Source organism: Cryptosporidium parvum, chromosome 4, assembly GCF_000165345.1.
Source record: "Cryptosporidium parvum Iowa II chromosome 4, whole genome shotgun sequence".
NCBI classification, from domain to species: Eukaryota; Apicomplexa; class Conoidasida; order Eucoccidiorida; family Cryptosporidiidae; genus Cryptosporidium; species Cryptosporidium parvum.
The window spans coordinates 619,671-639,454 of record NC_006983.1 but is presented as its reverse complement, the minus strand read 5'-3'; the positions used below and the strand labels follow the sequence as shown (position 1 = coordinate 639,454).

The window sequence follows — 19,784 nt, the reverse complement described above, 5'->3', positions numbered from 1 at the left end:
GCTACTAGACACTTAACTATGCGAATGAGTTGTATTGCCGCCTGAATTCATTCAATATCAACTAGAGTGCTAAGAGAAAAATTAATCATTAATTGTGGATAAATTCGGCCTAAACTAGAATCTTGACTTACTTATAACTTTAATGCGCATTGCCCTAATAAATTTGGTAGCTTTCTATTTCTCTGCGAATTTCAATCACTAATTCTGATAATGTTTCTGGTTGTACGCCCAATTCTAATAGTTTAATTAAAATTAATATGGTTTCCTTATCTAATCCTGTATTCAATAAGCTTGATATATCAGCTAGTGTTTCCAATACTTCTTGGTTAATTGCATTTCCACTTAATACCCTCATTTTAATAATAAAGATTTTAGTGTTAATTTCAAAAAAGTATTTAAATTGAATAATTCTGGCGCAGGTAATTCTGAAAATGCCACGATTCCCCCACATGGTTGAAAGAAAGACTGCACATTGCGAGAAAAAAATCATTAAATGGGCTATCTGCTGGAATTACAGCTATATTCTACTATATTTCTTATATATGTGTATCGCTAAAACACAATAAATATAACACATAATACAAACCATCGATATTGTTAAATATCAATCTTATACAATGCAATTTAGACTAATATAGATAAAGTTAACTATACAAATTCATAAATCAAATTTCTTTGATACAACATCTTCTTGAGAAATATTCCAAAGGATTGTTGACTCACCTCCAAAAGCTACTATCGCCTTCTCATCCGGACAGCTTTTGCAAGTAAATAGCTTTCCTCCTTTGAGAGGCTTTTCAATGACGCATTCCTTCATATGAGACAAATCCCATACCTTAGAAATACCATCTAAATCACAGCTAACCAACATATTGGAAATAGATGTACAACAAATAGATGTGATCGGCTTTGAATTGTGGTTTGCTACAACTGAAAATTTACTTTTAGCACAGTTTTCAGAAAGCATTCTGATATCATACCCTGAAATTAGCCCATTTTCTGTAGAAATTATGACAGTATTTCCGTTATCATAAATGCCCGCACTGGGTAATACAATAGATTCTGGATCACCGTGCTCTTTGTTGTAATTTAGTAAAGCTTGACGGCCAACTGTTCTAATATCTATAAATTGTAGAGACCTGTTATAATCAGCAGCGATTAATATGTTGTTTTCAGAATGATGCCACTCTAGACATTGAACTTTGTTTGTAGAATTGGAATAAGTGATAATGCAGGAGCCTTCATTTAAATCCCAAAGCTTAATTGTTTCATCAGCAGAGCCTGATGCTAATAACTTTGAATTTCCATTGTGTGCTGCCAAACTCATTACTGCATCAGAATGTCCTAAATCACTGTGTAATGTCAATATAGGATCAATTGAATCGATGAAATCTAAGTTCCAAAGATTTACCTCGCCATTAAATGATCCAACTGCAACAATATTGTTTTTATTGTGAGACCCTAGAGAAATCCACTCTGAACAAAGGGGATAATCTCCAATAATGACATCATGATGCACGTAAAAACTTCCATCTTCAATTGAATATAAATATACCTGCAAGGTAGCAACATCATCTTCAATTGTAGTTGTTGCCAACAGTGAATCACCTGCTTTTATTTGTAATGCTTCGTCATCAGAATCAATAAATTGATCCTGTTTCATATTTGGGTCTTTGCCAAATTTAGATAAGCCTCTCTCAACTGTATGAAAAAAGTTTTCACCATAAAAAGAAAAATCCTTACTATTTTTGTCATCTCTACCAGATGTATTCAAGTTTGTGTCAATAATAGTCTTTGTTTGATTATTTATTTCATGCTCGATATTGTGGCTGACAAAATATTGTTCAACATCTTCGTCATTCATAGCATAATGAGCATTTTTAATAGGGACTTCCTTCGCGTATCCTCTTGGAACCCACGAAAGTGAGCTTACTGCATTACAATCCATTAAATAAAGAAATTGAAGAAAATGTCAAAAATACTTTTTCAATCTCCCGCTTTGTCTCCAATTTGCGGCGTTAACATGCTAGATTGCAAAAAAAAAATTTTAAAAAATAACTGCAAATATATCGATGTTAAGAAGAAACGCACGACAAAGAAAAGAATACATTTCTAGGAAAGGTTTGGAAAGAGTTGAAAAGAACATATTCGAAAGGAGTGTTCGTTTTAAGGAGGCTCTGGATGAAGGAAGGCAAATTCCAACAGAATATAAGAATGTTTCCGATAAGATTGTTGCAAATATTGACCTTTTTGATACATCAATCGATCCTAAATCTATTGTTGATGATGAATATTCTTTATCTGGGTTATATGAACCAAAAATACTAATTACGACATCTAGAAGCCCGAGTAGTAGGCTGTTACAATTTGTTAAGGAACTAAATTTGGTAATACCTAATAGTTTTAGAATAAACAGAGGTGGCTATGTTTTAAATGATTTCGGGGACTTGTGCCGATCAAACGGAGCTACAGACTTAGTAGTTGTACATGAACATAGAGGAGAGCCTGATGGCTTAATTATCTCACATTTTCCTTATGGGCCAACTGCATATTTTGCCATAAGCGATGTAGTGTTAAGGCATGATCTCCCAATCAAACCATCAACCATGTCTCAAAGTATTCCCCACTTGATTTTTCAAAATTTTAATTCTACTCTTGGGTTAAGAGTGTCTAATATTTTAAAACATTTATTTCCGAAACTAAAAAACGCATCTCAAAGAGTAATTTCATTTGTAAATATCAATGATAATATTATTTTCCGTCATTTTAGTTGGGATAAAGATATTACTGACAAATCAGAAGAGATTCAACTGAACGAGATTGGTCCCAGATTTATTCTTAAGTTATATAAAATAGAACTTGGGACTTTAGAGATGAAAAACTTATCAATAGAATGGGTACACAGACCATTTTTTAATAAAAAAAAAACTTCTTTGTGACTTATATTTGCTATAAACGCTATTTAAATTTTTTTTCTATCCACATCATTCTTTCTTTTGCTGCGGCATTTCTTATTTTATGAGCATTGTCAAGTATTTGTTTAGAAGCTTCTGCTTCAAGAACCCAGGCTCGGCTTATTTCTGTTATTTTATTTGAAAGCTCATTGTCTATTTCAATCTTGGACTTGTTTTCTGAATTCACTATCTTAAGTAGTTCTTTAGACGAAATACCCATATTTTCAAGGTCACAAAAAAGAGTTAGTACTATTTCTGATATACTCTTTTCACCATTTCTAATCAAAATCTCCTCAAGGCTTTTGAGTTTATTCGAAAGGTCTTTAAATCTTTCAGTTTGTGAAATTATGTCAATATACGCCATTTCGCATTGAGCAGATAAGGACGCTTCAACTTGGAAAAAATCACTGCATTCCATTATAGGAGTATTTAAGAATTTGTCATTAAATATATTTTGATCAAGACTAAAATAATCATTCTCTGTTTTTAATACGCTATAATTACTTGGTGGAGCAGTTGTACTTTGTATTTGGTGTAACTCAACTTGATTAATGCAATTTTCAGCATCTCGTAAGTCAACTTCCGAATTCTGTTTTAAAATATGTTTAATAAAACTTCTAACATTGCTCTCTTCATGATAATCAATAATTTTACTGCTTCCCAATTCTTGTAGCGCTGACAGCTCCTTTGAGAGAATTTGGATTGAGTTTTCAAATTGCTTTTTATTAACCTCTGCAGCTTCTTTTAATGAATTAACTTCACTGTTTAACGATATTTTCTCATAAATTAGTTCTTGTATCATCTTTTTTTGGTGGATCATTTCTTCAAGCAAGTTTTCATTTTCAATACAAATATTTCTTTTTGATTCTTCAATTGCATGAATATCACGTTTATATTTTTCATTTAGCTGGTTTTCTAATAAATTAATTTTATTTAAAGATTCACTTTCAAAGCGGCTAACTGTCTCTTTTAACTCATCCTTGAGTTTGTTTATTTGCACATCTTTCTGCACTAATTCCTTCTTCAACTCGCTGTATTCCTTTGATACCTTTTCCAAAGATTCTTTTTTTTCAATTTCAATAATGCATCTATTATTAAGTTCTTTATGAATCTCAAATCTTTCATTTTCTATTTTCGAACAATTTATTTCAAGTTCTGTTATCTTGTTCCTTAAATTATTATTAGATAACTTTTCATTTTCTAAATTATTTGTAATTTTTTCATAATCCTTTTTTAATGATTCTATTTCGATTTCTTTCTTTCTATTTAAATGAAATTGGCTTGAGAGTGCGTCATTTAATTCCTTATTTTCTCTATTCATCGACTTTATTTTTTCTCTAAAATTTTCCAATTCATATTTAGAATCTTTAAGTGATTGCTTTGTTTCATTCAGTTCGACATATGCTTGTCCGAGTCTACTTAAAGAATTATTAAATTCCAATGACTTTGCATTCAATTCATGCTTACAAGACTGCAATTCCGATTCTAATTCTAAAATTTTAATCTTTGTCTTTTTTTCTTCTTCAATCCCAAGTTCAATCTTAATTTTCCAGTTATTTATTTCAGATTGCAATGAACAATTTTTTTCTTCAAGCTCTCCAATTCTTTCTTTATAGTTTTCTAGTATTGACTGTAAAATACAATTTTCTCGAATTTTTTTATCTAAACATGTTTTATTTTCTTTATAATTTGTATTTAATTTACTGTTCTCATCAGATAACTGTGAAATATTCTTATGTAGCAACTCTTCTCTATCTCTTTTATCCTTTAGCAGATCTTTTAAAAATTTCAATTCATCGTTTAGTGTCCTGTTTTCATTGTTAACTAGGTACTTTGAACCGTCAATCTTCTCAATTATCCCCATACTCTTAAGCTGAGACATAAACTTGTCAAATTCACTCGACTGTTCTTTTGCTTTCTTTAGTTCAGATTTTGTTTGTTCGTGTTCATCCTTGATTTTTTCTACGAAGGACTTAAGATCATTGTTCTCTTTTTCTAAATTATGTAAACGAGTACTCATTTCTTTTTCGAATAATCTCTTTTCTTTAAAAATAGTATCATATTTTTCACTCAAATCTTTATTTTCAACATTTAATGTGTCAATTGAACCATTTAGTTTAACTATTAGTGTGTCTTTCTCCCTTAAACTACTTTTGTACTTAAAATTTACATTGTGTATTGATTTTAGTTCATCTATCAATTTAGCTACAATAGCCTTCTCTTCTTCAATATGGCAAATCATTTCTGATTTAAGTTGTTGATATAAACTTCTAATATATACTTGAACTTCTTCTGTCTGTTTGATTCTTTTCAAAATCCTCATTAAATTAAATTTAAAATGTTGTGCAACTGAATGAGTATTGAGCACATTTTTTCGGGTATCAATAGTATTCATACGTAGAATTGGTACGGATATAGGTTGAATTCCACTTTTTTGACCGTAATCAATAGACTCAATATTGTTGACATAATATTCCAGTTGTCCAGAAAAGCCTAAATTTTTTTCTTCCAAATAGCTATTCGAAATTAAGTTGTCCTTTGGCTGATCAAGTTCAGTTGAATTAAATCCCACAATTTCAAGGCCATTTGGGACAAAACAGAATTGGTTAGATCTTGAATTTTGATTAAACACAACTTTTTTCAATACTTCTACATCTTTTTGTAAAGACTGTCCTTCCTTAACTGTCTGAGCTAACTCCTTAAGTAGCTCATTAGTCGTTTTTGGATGTTCAGTCAAAAGCATCGAATTATCTTCAATATTTAATTTTCGATTTTTTTTTCTTGATTTGTTAGACGTATGTACATTCTCATCCAATTCTGATTTTATGTTTCGAGTAGGTGTTCCAGACAACTTTTTTTTTTCAAGTGACTCATTGGATTTAGTTTCATGGCTCAGATTTAGCTTTGGATCGCTTACATGCGATTTTAATATAAAATCAAAAAATTCTTCATGCGCAGATTTGTACATGTGTTAATATTACTTATATGCAATAATTTTTTAATACATGCACGTGGAGTCAAGCCCCCACAAAATTCGGCGCGATAGAAGCGGTAATTAGTTCCCGCCACTAAACTTTAACTCGAATAATTTCGTACTCCCTACAATTAAATGAGCAATTACATGTAATCTTACACATTTAGTTTGATTGCATTTTTATATACCAATTAGTCTGTAATTATTTACAGGATACTAACTAAGCTGTATGGCTATTTTCTCATTTGGATAATTTTTTAAAATAGATGTACTAGGTAATTATAAAACAGTGATTTAACTAAATTCTCCTTAAGTAAATTTTAAATATACAAAATCTAATAAACTAAGTATTTTCAAATTGTTCAGATCTAGTAATCCAATTTACATCTCTCTCAGCTAGTAACTTTGCCCTTATTCTTCTTCTTTCGACAATTCTTCGGTATAGAGGCTTAGGCACTAATTCATCAAATGCCATATTCAGAAATCCCGCACCAATAGCTAGAATGTAAAGCCACCAATATATTGTATGAGTTCCAAAAATTTGTTGTAAGCCAGGCGTGAATGTTACAATCAGTGTGCTACTAGCGCTTAAGCTACAAGCAAAATGAAGCCATGGATTGTTAAATAGAGGTTTTGTAAACCAATCCCAAGTTCTAACAGTGTACGCTCGTAGCATTTCACAGAATACAGCAGCAATAAAAGAGGCAGTCCTGCCTCTTATTGTACCGAAAGCAACCAAATCAATATACTCGTCATTTGTGATCTTTTGTTGAGGAATACACCAACCATGTTTCCCAGCTACGCAAGAAATTCCCAATCTCTCCGCTTTTTCGTATAAACCTTTAACATATGGAATTTCAGAAGGTGAAAGTGTTGAATTTAACTTTCCTTTAGTAACACCCAAGATTTGTTCCATGCTGTTTGTTAAAGGGTTATAAAAATCAATATTTGTTACCCATCCGGTTTTTTCTAAGTCAATTAAATTTAATCTCCATTCATTAGTTTGGCAAAAGTATCTATTATTTGAATCATGGAGACAAAGTGATTCAATCGCATTCCTTTGAAAAACTCCTAAAGATGTATACATTGAAATTATCAGTACAGAAAGGACGCAAATAGCCTCGAAGATGGCATGAGGAATATTTCCAAATATCCACCAGTCTCTTGTCATAATTGGGCTTTTTTTTGGTCTGGGAGGAACTTTCATCATATTTGGATCTGGGGGATCAACGCTGAGAGCTACTGCAGGCCCACCATCTGACATTAAGTTTAAAAACAGTATTTGAAGTGCAGCTATTGGAATAGGAAGTTGTGCTGCAATTGCAATTGATAAATAAATTATTTCTCCAATATTCGTTCCAAGTAAAAATGCGACAAATTTCTGTACATTTGAATATATTTTCCTCCCCTCCTCAATTGCATTTACTATAGTCACAAAGTTATCATCAAGCAAAACCATTTCAGAAGCACCCTTTGCAACCTCAGTACCACTTATCCCCATTGCAACTCCAATATCAGCAGCTTTTAATGCAGGCGCATCATTTACGCCATCCCCTGTCATTGCAACAACCTCCCCCTGCCTTTGAAGCGAACGAACAATCGCTATTTTATCTTCTGGTTGAGCTCTACAAAATACGCTTACAGATGAAACAATCTTATCAAATAACTCATTTGATAAATGCGGTCTAGAAGCATCGCCGTTCTCATGCAATTGGTTACAAATAATAGACCCAGATGTTGCATTATGTAAGTCTGCACTGCCTTCGTAACTATTTTTATATTCATACTCATCTGCAAGTAATCCAATTGACCTTGCAATTGCACATGCTGTTGGTTGTTGATCTCCTGTAATCATAATTACTCTTACACCTGCTTCACAGCACTTGGTGATTGCCTTCTCAACTCCAGGCCTGGGAGGATCAAGAAATCCTATCAGCCCCAAAAGAGTAAGTTCATTTTTGTCTAAAACATATTGTAACCTTTTATCGCTGCATTCTTCTGTGACTAAATCAAAAAAGTCTTCACTAGTTAATGGGAGAATTGCAATTCCGAGAACTCTCAAGGCTTCCCCACTCAAAACTTTATTCGTGTTTTCTATTTCAAAGATTTCTTTTGGATTTATTTTTTCCGAATAATCTATATGAACCATTGGTTCTTCATTTTTCCAATCTGTATTAAGCATAAAACCTATATGTTTAACAATTCTGTCAGGGGCACCTTTTAATATTGCAACATGAGTGTAAACGCCAGAATCAAGGTTATCTACTGTCTTTGAATACCTCTGAGAATTAGAATTTGAAACTTTATTTTGAAGATTAGTTTGTTTATTTGATTTTGAATCAGTATTTGAAAAAAATATATCTCCAAATTTGTTTGGTGTGGACAGAGAATGTACAGTCATCATCATTTTTCTGGAAGAAGTAAAAGGTACTTCTACAGAAGGGACCCTTAAATACTCAATTTCATCTTCAATAACCAAATTTGTCTTATTTTCTGTGTTTACTCCATCAATTATATAATTTTTTAGTTTATTGCTATCAGTGGAGTTCGAATCGAGTGCGCATTGAGTAGGAGAGCTACCAGAAGTAGCAACTTCAGTAGCAGGATTGTTCCCATTATTAATGGTTTTAAAGTTCTGATCATTTAATTTAGAACGAATTAAATGACCACTTTTCTTTGTACTACTTTGTTTTGATTCAATATCTTGTTTCCTTGAGTCAAAAATTTTATTTTTTATTCCATAAGATGCTTTGGCTGCAGCTACAACTATCGCTCCTTCGCTCATATTTCCTCTAGTTTTCCATGAATTGCTTTCATTATCATACACTAAGGCAGTTCCGTAGCTGTTTAAGTATCCTGCTAAAAGCGCACTCCTAACATATTTAGTTTGGGGAAGATGGCTATTTAAAGGGTCCCCAAAGTCTTTACAAATTGAATTGTAATTAATGAATTTATATGGGATTTTGTCATCTGGAGGCATTTCAAAATTACTTTCAAGAATATGATTTTCTGTCATCTCTATTGTTTTGTTTTTATTAAAATGTATTAGGTTCATTATTTCTTCTTTAATATTTTGTGTGAGAGAAGACGATAAAAAAATTCCTCCATTTGGGTCGCTACCTCTTGTAGGGTAAAATGAGAAAACACAAGAGTTACTTTCTTGGTATTCCACAAAAGAAGGTGATTGTTCATTACCTGTGGGAGATATATTTAATGTCTTGGTATTATTTCTAGAGAAAGTAGCTAATTTAACTGCTGTCATTTTTCCTTCTGTTAACGTGCCAGTTTTATCACTACAAATAACTGAGCAGCATCCTAAAGTCTCAACTGCTGGTAGCTTTCTAATATTAGCTTTCCTTCTACACATTTCAGAGCACCCAATTGAAAGACATATTGTTACTACCATAGGTAAACCTTCTGGTATAGATGACACAGCAAACCCAACAGCAACAAGAATGATACCGAATACAGGGTTACTGTTCGGATGAGATGGATCTTTATAGTTTGTGAGCAAAGCCACAATTACTATTATTACCAATACGATTAATGACATAAATCCTATAAATCCCCCAAGCCTATTTAATCCGATTTGTAACGGAGTGCCACTATTTGAACCACCGCTTGCAAGTTTCAGTTGTTGCGCAATCCTCCCTATTTGTGTGTTCATCCCGGTAAGTACAACAATTGCTTTGCCTGTTCCATTTGTAATTGCAGTTGATGCAAAGCAAATATTTGTTGGGAAAGGATTATTTGGATCAGGGCTGACCAAGTGCTTTGATACATCTTCCGATTCACCAGTAAGCAAAGCTTCATTACACTTAATTTCAGTAGCTTCAATTAACCTAACATCTGCGGGGACGCTATCGCCAGTTCTCAACAGCACAATATCGCCTGGGATTAAATTATATGCAGGTATTATATTTATTATTCCAGACCTTATTACTGTGCATTTTGGAGAGGATAAGTCCGCTAGTTTCGCAAGTGCATTAGATGCATTATTTTCCATATATGTTGCAAGGCTTGCGTTAATCAAAACGATAAATAAAATCCCAATTCCTTCAACCCATTCTTGAAACGCTAGTGAAACTATCCCTGCGACTAATAGCAATGAAACAACAAGCGATGTGAATTGGCTAAGGAAAATTCTCCAAATTGGTTCATGTTTTTCTTTCTGAAGTTTATTTGGGCCATATTTTTTTTCCATGAGCTCTATTGCCTTACCTTCATCAATCCCATCAATGATATTTGCAGATAGCTCGTTAATTAGCATATCTAATTCAATTTGACTCCAATAGTGTATTGGTTTCTGCGCTTCACTATATTCTAAAGTTTGTTCCAATGCTTTTGAGACAAATTCTGGATCCCTTTTTCTTGCCTCTTCAATTGTATCTGGTAACATTTGAGTTGACATGCTTAGCTTATTAATAACCATATCTTGAACAGCCGTTTCATTATACTGCAAATCAGGTATACTCGAAATAACATCAGAGCTTAATTGTTTTCCGAAGTAATTGTTTTCGTTTGAATTAACATAATGGTTTAGCAAGTTGCGACTAGCTAATAAATTTAACCTATTTTGAAGGAATTTTTGAGGATTAGGCGAGCAAGTTTCTGGATTTGGTTCTTCATCAGCTACTTCTGCGTGCAGTAAATGCCTTCCATTGGGCGTCATATCAACAAAAAAACTTGCACTTGAAATTGGCGATACAATTCTTGAAGAAGGGGATGAATTATTTCCTATACAATTATATGTAGCAATATTTGGTGAGTATGAGTTCACATCCTTTAAAGAGGACTGAGAACTCATTTCAAGCAATTTTTCGTCCTTATTGAAGATGGAATGAAACGTATTTGAAGACTTTGTAGCCATAGAAGATTGAACAGTTTGATTTTGTATATTTGGTTCAAAAGAATCATCGCTTCCTATCATTAAATTTTCTAAGCAAAATTTTCAAGATTTAAATTAAATATTTCTGATAATTGCAGCGTGACAGATTATAGATTGGTTAGATCATACTCGAATTCGAGGAAGAAAATAATTTTTTTTCAAAAAAAAAAATTTAACCTAGCGCTAGAATGATTGGGTAAATTACAGGTTAAAAGTAATTACACCCATTTAGAAGATCTAACTCTCGAAGCTCTTGTTTCATTTCTGGGCCTTCCTCTATTTCCGAGCCTAGCAGTTTCTCTTTGAGTCATATCATCTTTTGCAGTATTTATATTCTCATCACTAATTCTGATTAACTTGATGTTATTACCTCTAATATAACACTCAACCATCTTAAAAAAACCATTCCCATCTCTTGAATTACAAATAACGTTATTAAGTGCTAAGTTCATAAATCCATCTACGCCTGTTAGTATTCCAGAATATGTTTCTCCATTTTTTAGCTCTACCAACTAAATCAATTAAGTTTTTCGCATAGATAGGAGTCAACTTACTATTGGCCTGTGATGAGCTGCCCTGATTACAGATAAAGGTAACTAAAAATATCGTCAAATGTTAACATCAATTTGAACAAGTTTCAACCTACCACCATATCGAAAAAAAATAAGAAAATGAACAAAGACAAAGAGACGCGGGATTCAATACAATTCAATTCCATGATTCTATAAAAATTCTACCTTCAACAAACATTTTTTTAATAATATTTCTCGAACGATTATTAGAAATGATCGATGCAACTTCATTTTTGATCCCTGAAACAAATTCCTTTTTCCCACAGATATATATTATTGAATCATTTTGATCAACTACCTTTAAAATGATGTGTTTATAAAAAGGAATTATGTCTTTAACGTATTTTTTTTGTGTCTTAGACAAAGCAAAAAAAACTTCAGTTAATGCACCTATTCTTTTAAAGTCCTTAAGTTCGTCTTTATAAATTATTTCATTTTCTGTTCTGCATCCGTAAAACAAATACGCTGGCTTTATAATTTTTTTTTCATTAATTAAATATTTTCGTTCATGTAATAGTGCTCTAATAGGCGCAATACCACTCCCATGTGAAAACATTAGTGCAGATGATGTCACATTGTCTATATTGAGAGAAGATGACCTTATCATTCCTAGTACAGGCAAATTCAAATCAAATTCAAAAAGAAAACTTGAACACAATCCTTTGATAATTTTTTTGGAATTCTTTTTATTCGCCCCTTCGCTAATTATTTCATTTAATGGGGCAGAGATTTGGCCCTTAATACACGTACTAATTGTTAAATCAATCATTGATGGTGAAGCGAGTGAGGAGGATGAAATTGAATAGCTCCTTGGATATTGTCTGATTCCAGTAAATTTAACAAACTTTTCTATTGGTATTGGAATAAGACTTTTCATAAAACGATTTATAAATAAATGAAAAGAAAACTCATAAGAATCCTTATTTTCATTAAAAAAACTTTCGTTGGAAATAAGCTCTCCTTCTATTGAATTTAAATAAGGAACAAATTGTAGCATTACTGAGTGAGGAGGTAAAGTCATAAGATCAAAATAGTACTTTAGTATATGCATTAAAGAGCGATTATTAGGAAATGGGACACTGATATTTCTCGTCATGTTATTTATTGGCACAAATTCAACAGTAATATTTTTTAAATCTTCGATACTGTTTATTCCCAATACTTTGCTTGAAAAAAAAGTAATGTTTTCATCGAGGTTTGGTGGAAGTATATCGATAATATCAAATGTCTTATATTGTACTTTATCAGGAAGTTCAAGTTTTAAGTTAAAAATTTGTCTTTCAATGCCATCGATAGTTTTTGTTTCACATAATAATTCTCTGTTAATGGGGCAAAATTCTATTAGCTTGAAGTAAATTTCAGAAACGTGGCAATTCCCAGAGAGAGAGTGATTATAAAGTGAGATTTCATTAATACTTCTCAATTTACAAACAAATTCATCTTTTTTTCTCGTTACAGCTATACTGAAATGTTTGTTCAAATGTTCTTTTGAATCTGAAATTCCAAGCCTATTTAAAAATGTATTGTTCCACCATGTTTTAAAATCAATCTCATTACCATTCACTTCGTCCAAGAGTGCAATTTCGCAATATTTCTCACCTTTAAGTGAAGAGATCAATTTATCAAGCTTTAAAGCCGCAGAATTAAAAGAGTATTCATATAAGGAGCTTCCAAGGCCAATAATAGTGTATTTGATTCCTAAAAATATTTCATTCCCAGATTTTATCATTTTCGAAAGATAACGAATGAATTTCCTCGACGATGCTGGAAAGCTCCCATTTCCGCATGTAGAAACTACGAAAACAAACACCGAATTGTTACTATTTAAATACATGTTTTCTTCTAGTATCGAGTTTATCTCACGGACATTGGCTTCAATGCTTATTTCATCTAGTAGTTTCTTGAACAATTCTGATATTTTTCTTGAATTTCCCGTTTCCGTTGAGTAAAATATTGAGAAATTAGATGGGACATTATTTTCTATATATTCAGAACTTAATTGGGCTAGTTTTTTCAGAACAAGAATGAATCCAATAGAAATGTTACATATTGAGAGATAGTTCAATGCATTATTAATATAAAAAAAAGGCATTTTTGTTGAATTGGTTGTGCGGCAACTAAAGAAGTTATAGAATTTTAGCAGTAATAGTAATTAATGAAATAAGATATGTTTTTTTAATAAGCTGCTTTGGAAACTAAACAAATATTTAATGTTTATTAATAAGTAAATGCCTCCACCACCTTTGCAGAATTATCGCGGCCTTTTCCCTTGTTTGCATAATGCCCCAAACTAAAACATGCAACGTTTCATTCCAACTTGAACGCCATTTCCTAAACGCTCTTTGAAGTATTATTGATGATTTAGTTTCAACCTCTGATTCTTGTGCCATTTTCCTAGTATAATAAAATCTTTTGATATGACACAAGATACTGTTAAAATCTTTAATATTAATTTTTTTTCCAAATTAGTAACAATTAGATTTACAATGAAGGTATTTAAAAATAACTTACCTCTACTAATGATGATTGGTTCATCTAATATTAATTTAGACAAATTTTGAAATAAAAAATATAATCGGTACGAATAATATTTATCTCAAAATATACAGATAAAATCAATTATAACAACCAGTGGCCACAGTAATAGAAATAAATGTTATAATTATATAATAATGGCGATTAATAGTCACTTTAAGACTGTTGTAAAGTTTTTCATTTAATATATTGCAAAATATAAATAATAATTCATAACAATATTTACCCCCCCCCCCCCCACGTTAACTAACCGGTAGTTCATTTTGTATGCTTTATCTTAAAAAATAAAATAAATAGTTATCCGATTATTATGTATGAGGAATATTGAAATACTTGAAAATAACTGGATTAGTCATGATGCAGAGGATAATAATAACTCTAATAATGATTCTTTTTTGTTGAGGTGCATTAAAAGTGAAATAGAAACAATTATCAATGCGTTGGTTCATAATAATCATCATTTTTCTCAGATAAAATATTCGAAAGAAATAATATACTCATTTGAATTCCCTGTAATATATCAGTTTCAATTGATACTAGAAGACATTGCTGTTTCAAAAAAATTTACTATTGAAGAATGCAGTCTAGAACCATTTTTTGAAGTTATTCAATCTCCAGACTACGGAAGCCATGCAACAGCATCAGTCTTAAATGCCATTGATTCTTTTATTGTAAACAATGCAATTTTAATCGAAAATGAAAAAAAGCTTCTTGTCATAAATAAATTAATAGAAAGTATTCTTAATTGTAAGTTTGCTGCCTCACATTTAGATACGGACGAAATTGCTCTTCAAAAGCTTTGTAATCTGTTGGTTAATCTGATTGGCTCACACTTTGGCGAATACATTTTTTCAGAAAATTTAATAAAGAGCCTCTTAAAGTGTTTTCAAATTTCAAGACAGCCGAGGTCATCGCTTTTACTTCGGTCTTTGGGCGAGCAGGCAATCAAGAAGATTGTTACTATTGTATTTTCAAAATCAAAAGAATCTCAAAAAAATGAAAATTTCAGTTATGATATTTCACTTATTAGAATAATTCATTTTTTATCAGTTTTGACTTTTTTTGGACTTCCTAATACGAATAAAGGTGATTTTAATACTTTGAATTCTTCAATTGATGATTTAGATAAATACATTTCAAAAATGATTAAGAAGACAATTCAAATAGGTGGAGCAGATAGCTCTACAAATCAAGAAGTCAGGAAAATGGGTCTTGAACTAATGAATATTGCAATTGAAAGTGGAGGAAAATTTCTTAATGACTACCCTAAACTAATAGACAAAATAAGTAATAATTTATGTGTGGATATGCTGATAAGCGCAATAAAAGAACCTTCAATGCTTCAGCTTACACTGAAATGCATGTTGAGCATTTTTACTAATTTTAGAAGCAGTACAAAAACACAGTTGGAATTTTGTTTAACTGCAATTCAATTAAGATTAGCTAATAACGGAGATGATCATATCGATTTGTTGCCTACGAATATCCCTGCAATACACATTTCATTAGAGCAAAGGGAATCTGCTTTAAATTCATTAATAGAAATATGCAAGTATCCTCAATTCATAGTCGAAATTTTTCAAAATTACGACTGTAATATTTACTGTGGAAATGTATTCAAAACAATAATTAATACTTTTGTTAATCAATTTAAAATTGAAGGTAAAAATACCAATAAGAAACATTTTAACTTGAAAACATTTACATTGTTTCAACGCCTTGGGATGAATGGAATATTATATATAATCGGAGCCATTAAAAAATCTATTCAATTGAATGTTGATATTGAAAAAAACAAGAGTTCAAATGAAGCTGTAAATTTGGAGGAAGATCTACTGAAACAAAGGAGATTTAAAAATGAAATATCCAGATGCTGCGAAAAATTTAACTCTGACCCTTCAAATTTTCTTGATATACTGAAAAATTCATTCTTATTTAGCTCAAGTCCCAGTCCAATGGATCTTGCAAAATTCTTCAGATATTCTCAGAAAGTTAATGTGACTACTCTTGGTGAATATCTTTCAAAAAATAAAGAATGGAATAGCCAGGTCAGAGTCGCATATTTATCTACATTTAGTTTTAATAAAAAATCAATTATTTCGTCTTTGCGTGAGGTACTAGCAACGTTTAAATTACCTGGTGAGTCCCAGCAAATTGAAAGAATAATGGAGAGCTTTTCATATGAATATTTTATACAGCAAGACCTTTGCAACAAAATAGGTGAGCAAGATTCTTTTGAAGTTAATCAGGAAAATTATCCGAGAATTATATTTTATCTTGAACATGAGACAAATCAACAGAAGACAATATTGCTTGATAATAGCGATACAATATTCATTTTAAGTTATTCGATTATAATGTTAAATACTGATCTACATAATCATCAGGTAAAAAACAAAATGACAATTGATGAGTTCATTAAAAATAATAAAGGAATTAATAATGGTAAGGACTTACCTAGAGAATTCTTGGCCAATATTTTTGAAACAATAAAAAATAATGAAATTAAGTTATTTGGTCTTTCCAATACCACTAAACACAATAGAAATTATAGTCAAGTTGATTTGAGTATTTGGAATAATTGGATTTCAAAATTCTTTATAGATAGATATCCAATTTCTTTAGTATATTCCCTATCTGATGAGTTTGAATCGAATCATACTGTTCATGAGGAAATGTTTGAAACTATACTAGAATCTGGGTCAATTGATTGTATTTTCACCGCATTTGAAAACTCCAATGATATTCAAACCTTATTCAGATGCATTCATGGAATTTTACAAATTGTAAATCTTTGCAATCTTTTTTCAAAATTTAGGCATATTAATAAAATTCTCGAACGCCTTTCAAAGTATATAAACCTAGACTTATCTGCAAAATGTCAATTGGCACTGCCTATATTTATCCATATATCTAAACTCACTTTAAGCAAATGGACAGAAGACTCTCCTTGGGAAACAATTATTGAAGTTATATTTTTATTAAACTCTATAAAAATTACTCCACATAAGACATTCGAATCTGAAGAATTAACTGATAATCAAGGGAGACCAATTTCAAACTATTCTAATGTACAACATCCTAAGCTTTGTTTTTTCCCGAGAACTAAGACTTTCGGAATTTCACATGGCTTTGAACCCTTAATAGAGGTAATTAATAAAGCTAGCAATTCTTCTGAGAATATGAAGGAATTAGAATTAAGCCAAACATTAATTTTAGATAAAAAATTGCATATATTACCACTTAGACTCACCAAATCGACATCATCAAATAATAATCATTGGCTAAGCGATATTACAAATATTTTATTTAGATCAATTGAAGAAGATGACGAAGAAAACTCTAGATTTTTACATGAACCACCGAATATTGTTGATTCAATCATGCAGATAATTACTGAAGAAGATATAAAGAATACAAGGGACAATTCTAATACTCCATCTGAAATAATTCTCTCCTGGATCTTAAATGGCTGCTCCCCCTATTTATCACTTTCAATATATGCAATTATACAGAATTCAAAATATTGGGAAAAATATTTATCTGGTATAGACAATTCTATGCATATAAACGAAGTTTCATCTTCCTGGATAAATTACAAACTACCTACAATCTCTGGAAATTCATGGGAAATAGCCTTTCATTTATTTTCAAAACTAATGAATTTATGCGACATATTGATTGAAAATTTAGAAAATATGAGTTATTCAGACTATTATCCTCTAATTAAAATTTTAAAACGTTTCATAAACAGCTTTCCATTATCAGATAAGCATTACTCAATTAATACTGAAGTAGCAGATGATTCTTCAGCGATTGTTAATTCACAGACGCAAATCAATATTACGAATAGTAAAATTACTGAAGGAGAAATTTATTCCGATTGGAGTCCTTTGCTTGTAATTGATAGGAACAAAATTGTGAATTTTAGGAAAATATCTGATCCTCTATGCTCTCTAAGTATACTCATGTCACTTTTGTCACTACAAATTACTAAAAAGATGGAAATAAAAATGGGCTCAAAAATAAATGAAGTAAACAACCAATTTACCAAAGAAAATGTCGTAACTCTTGAAGTATTTAGCTTTTTTTTGGAAAATTTGAAGAGATACTCCATTTTTTGCTCTGCAAATAGAGAATTAACTGATGAATTTCAAGTAGACAAGAAAAGTATTGAGACTTCAAATTATAACGATAATCCTCGCTCTCTTTCTAGATCTGAGTTTATGTTTGCAGAAAGAATTATAACAAATTCGCTATTAATACTTGTTAAGCTATGCGAAAGTCATGATTCAGAGTTAATGGTACAAATAATTCTAATACTTGAGGCTCTTCTTCAATTACATCCGATAATTTTTAGCCTACATTCTGAAAGAATAATAGCAGTTTTTCAAATAATCATGCGGCCCGAGAGCAGAAATGATATAGATTCAGTTGAAGTTACTATACAAAACACCAGTATATTTTTAAATTTCCCCACAGAACGATGCGTATTGTTAATGCTTGGAATATTACAAAGAATGGTTTACATACCTTCTGTTTCTGCCCTCGAAAATTGTTCAAAAGTTTCTCCAGAGTTTTACCCAGGAAAGCTTTCTGACCCTCAAATACTGATCTTGTCATCGCTTGAATGTCTTGGAATGTGGCTGTATAACCCAAAATATTCTTCATTATTATATAATAATACTTCACTAATTATACAAACGTTAGTGACATTTGCAATATTTACTCCCACTACTTTTAACGGTAATGTTATTTTTACTCCATTAGAAAGCGAGGCGACTATTGAATATAACTATGATGCAAATTTGCAAGCAATTTCACTAATTTTTTCCTTATATTCTTTATTTGCCAACTTTGAAGGCAAAACACTTATTTCTCAAGTTGTACATACTCTTTGTATAGCTGCATCTTTTGGTCCAAACATTGTGAGAAATCACACAATAAATCGCATACAACAAACACTGGGTTCTCAGCATTTATCTAGCTCTTGGTTTGTTAGCGATCCATGGATTTGGTTAGACTTAATTGAAACAAGTTTCCTTCCATTAATTACATTTGATTTTGAATTCCCCTACAACCTTGAAACAAGACGAGCAAACGAAAATACATTAATAGTTTTAGATCAGCAATTTAAAAATAAAACAGCCAAATATATTCTTGGGGAAGATACTGTTTATAAGCGAAAGGTTCAATCTATTACTATTGTATCCAAAATTATTCTTGCTAGAATAGATCTATTATTGGTGCCAGTTTATATTCCATGCGATCACCAAATTAATGATAGATTCAGTTCTTTTTGTAATTGTGAAAATTCGGGTACTAAATTTTTACTATTGATTCCAGTGCTTATGAACTTAATAAATGTGCTAATCAAACATTCAACAGGATCGTCTTCTGTTTTTTTTTCAGAGACTATTAAGAATCTACTGCTTGTAGTGCTAAGTACACATATTACTGCAACTTATGATGAATTAATTTCGAATCCAATTCTATATTATAAAAAATTAAATCAAAGCGAAATGGAAAGTAATCTATGCAAGATATTGCAAGGTTCTTCAGAAGCTGATATATCAGGAATCGTGTCTAGTATTATTAATAACTATATCGAATCTCCCATGCCTGACGTTGCATCTGAGCTAAACTGTATATTGGAATCACTAAAAAACAAAAGTTACAATTGTAATAAAACACAGAATTCTATTGAGAATAAATAATTTAAGTACTAACTTCTTTTCTTCAATAGCAATCTAAACTTTTTTCTAAATTCACAAATTATTTTTAAATTGAATAATATTTTAAAGGGCTTGAATAAATTATGACTAATTTTATCTGATTTTTGAATGAGATTTTAGAAAACT

General features: G+C 31.2%; 8 protein-coding genes across 8 annotated transcripts; 2 read left to right on the top strand and 6 right to left on the bottom strand.

Annotated features, from left to right (window-relative positions):
- Positions 1 to 154: 154 nt before the first annotated feature.
- On the bottom strand, positions 155 to 490 carry cgd4_2760 (hypothetical protein; the record flags this gene model as incomplete). The annotated part of the gene is made up of 1 exon (XM_625861.1): positions 155 to 490. The coding sequence occupies one exon, from the start codon at positions 488 to 490 to the stop codon at positions 155 to 157; it is 336 nt and encodes a 111-aa protein (XP_625861.1).
- A 168-nt stretch (positions 491 to 658) lies between these two features.
- cgd4_2750 (PWP1 family protein with WD40 repeats) lies at positions 659 to 1,948 on the bottom strand (the record flags this gene model as incomplete). The annotated part of the gene is made up of 1 exon (XM_625860.1): positions 659 to 1,948. The coding sequence occupies one exon, from the start codon at positions 1,946 to 1,948 to the stop codon at positions 659 to 661; it is 1,290 nt and encodes a 429-aa protein (XP_625860.1).
- Positions 1,949 to 2,072: 124 nt separating this feature from the next.
- On the top strand, positions 2,073 to 2,939 carry cgd4_2740 (IMP4 U3 small nucleolar ribonucleoprotein; the record flags this gene model as incomplete). Its single annotated transcript, XM_625859.1, has 1 exon — positions 2,073 to 2,939. One exon carries the CDS (start codon positions 2,073 to 2,075, stop codon positions 2,937 to 2,939), a length of 867 nt encoding a protein of 288 aa, XP_625859.1.
- Positions 2,940 to 2,958: 19 nt separating this feature from the next.
- On the bottom strand, positions 2,959 to 5,922 carry cgd4_2730 (predicted coiled-coil protein; the record flags this gene model as incomplete). The annotated part of the gene is made up of 1 exon (XM_625858.1): positions 2,959 to 5,922. One exon carries the CDS (start codon positions 5,920 to 5,922, stop codon positions 2,959 to 2,961), a length of 2,964 nt encoding a protein of 987 aa, XP_625858.1.
- A 349-nt stretch (positions 5,923 to 6,271) lies between these two features.
- On the bottom strand, positions 6,272 to 10,858 carry cgd4_2720 (P-type ATpase involved in cation transport; the record flags this gene model as incomplete). The annotated part of the gene is made up of 1 exon (XM_625857.1): positions 6,272 to 10,858. One exon carries the CDS (start codon positions 10,856 to 10,858, stop codon positions 6,272 to 6,274), a length of 4,587 nt encoding a protein of 1,528 aa, XP_625857.1.
- Positions 10,859 to 11,034: 176 nt separating this feature from the next.
- On the bottom strand, positions 11,035 to 11,268 carry cgd4_2710 (hypothetical protein; the record flags this gene model as incomplete). Its single annotated transcript, XM_001388032.1, has 1 exon — positions 11,035 to 11,268. One exon carries the CDS (start codon positions 11,266 to 11,268, stop codon positions 11,035 to 11,037), a length of 234 nt encoding a protein of 77 aa, XP_001388069.1.
- Positions 11,269 to 11,524: 256 nt separating this feature from the next.
- cgd4_2700 (probable NADPH-cytochrome p450 reductase) lies at positions 11,525 to 13,480 on the bottom strand (the record flags this gene model as incomplete). The annotated part of the gene is made up of 1 exon (XM_625856.1): positions 11,525 to 13,480. One exon carries the CDS (start codon positions 13,478 to 13,480, stop codon positions 11,525 to 11,527), a length of 1,956 nt encoding a protein of 651 aa, XP_625856.1.
- A 757-nt stretch (positions 13,481 to 14,237) lies between these two features.
- On the top strand, positions 14,238 to 19,640 carry cgd4_2690 (sec7 domain containing protein, possibly of plant origin; the record flags this gene model as incomplete). Its single annotated transcript, XM_625855.1, has 1 exon — positions 14,238 to 19,640. One exon carries the CDS (start codon positions 14,238 to 14,240, stop codon positions 19,638 to 19,640), a length of 5,403 nt encoding a protein of 1,800 aa, XP_625855.1.
- Between the last annotated feature and the right edge of the window lie 144 nt (positions 19,641 to 19,784).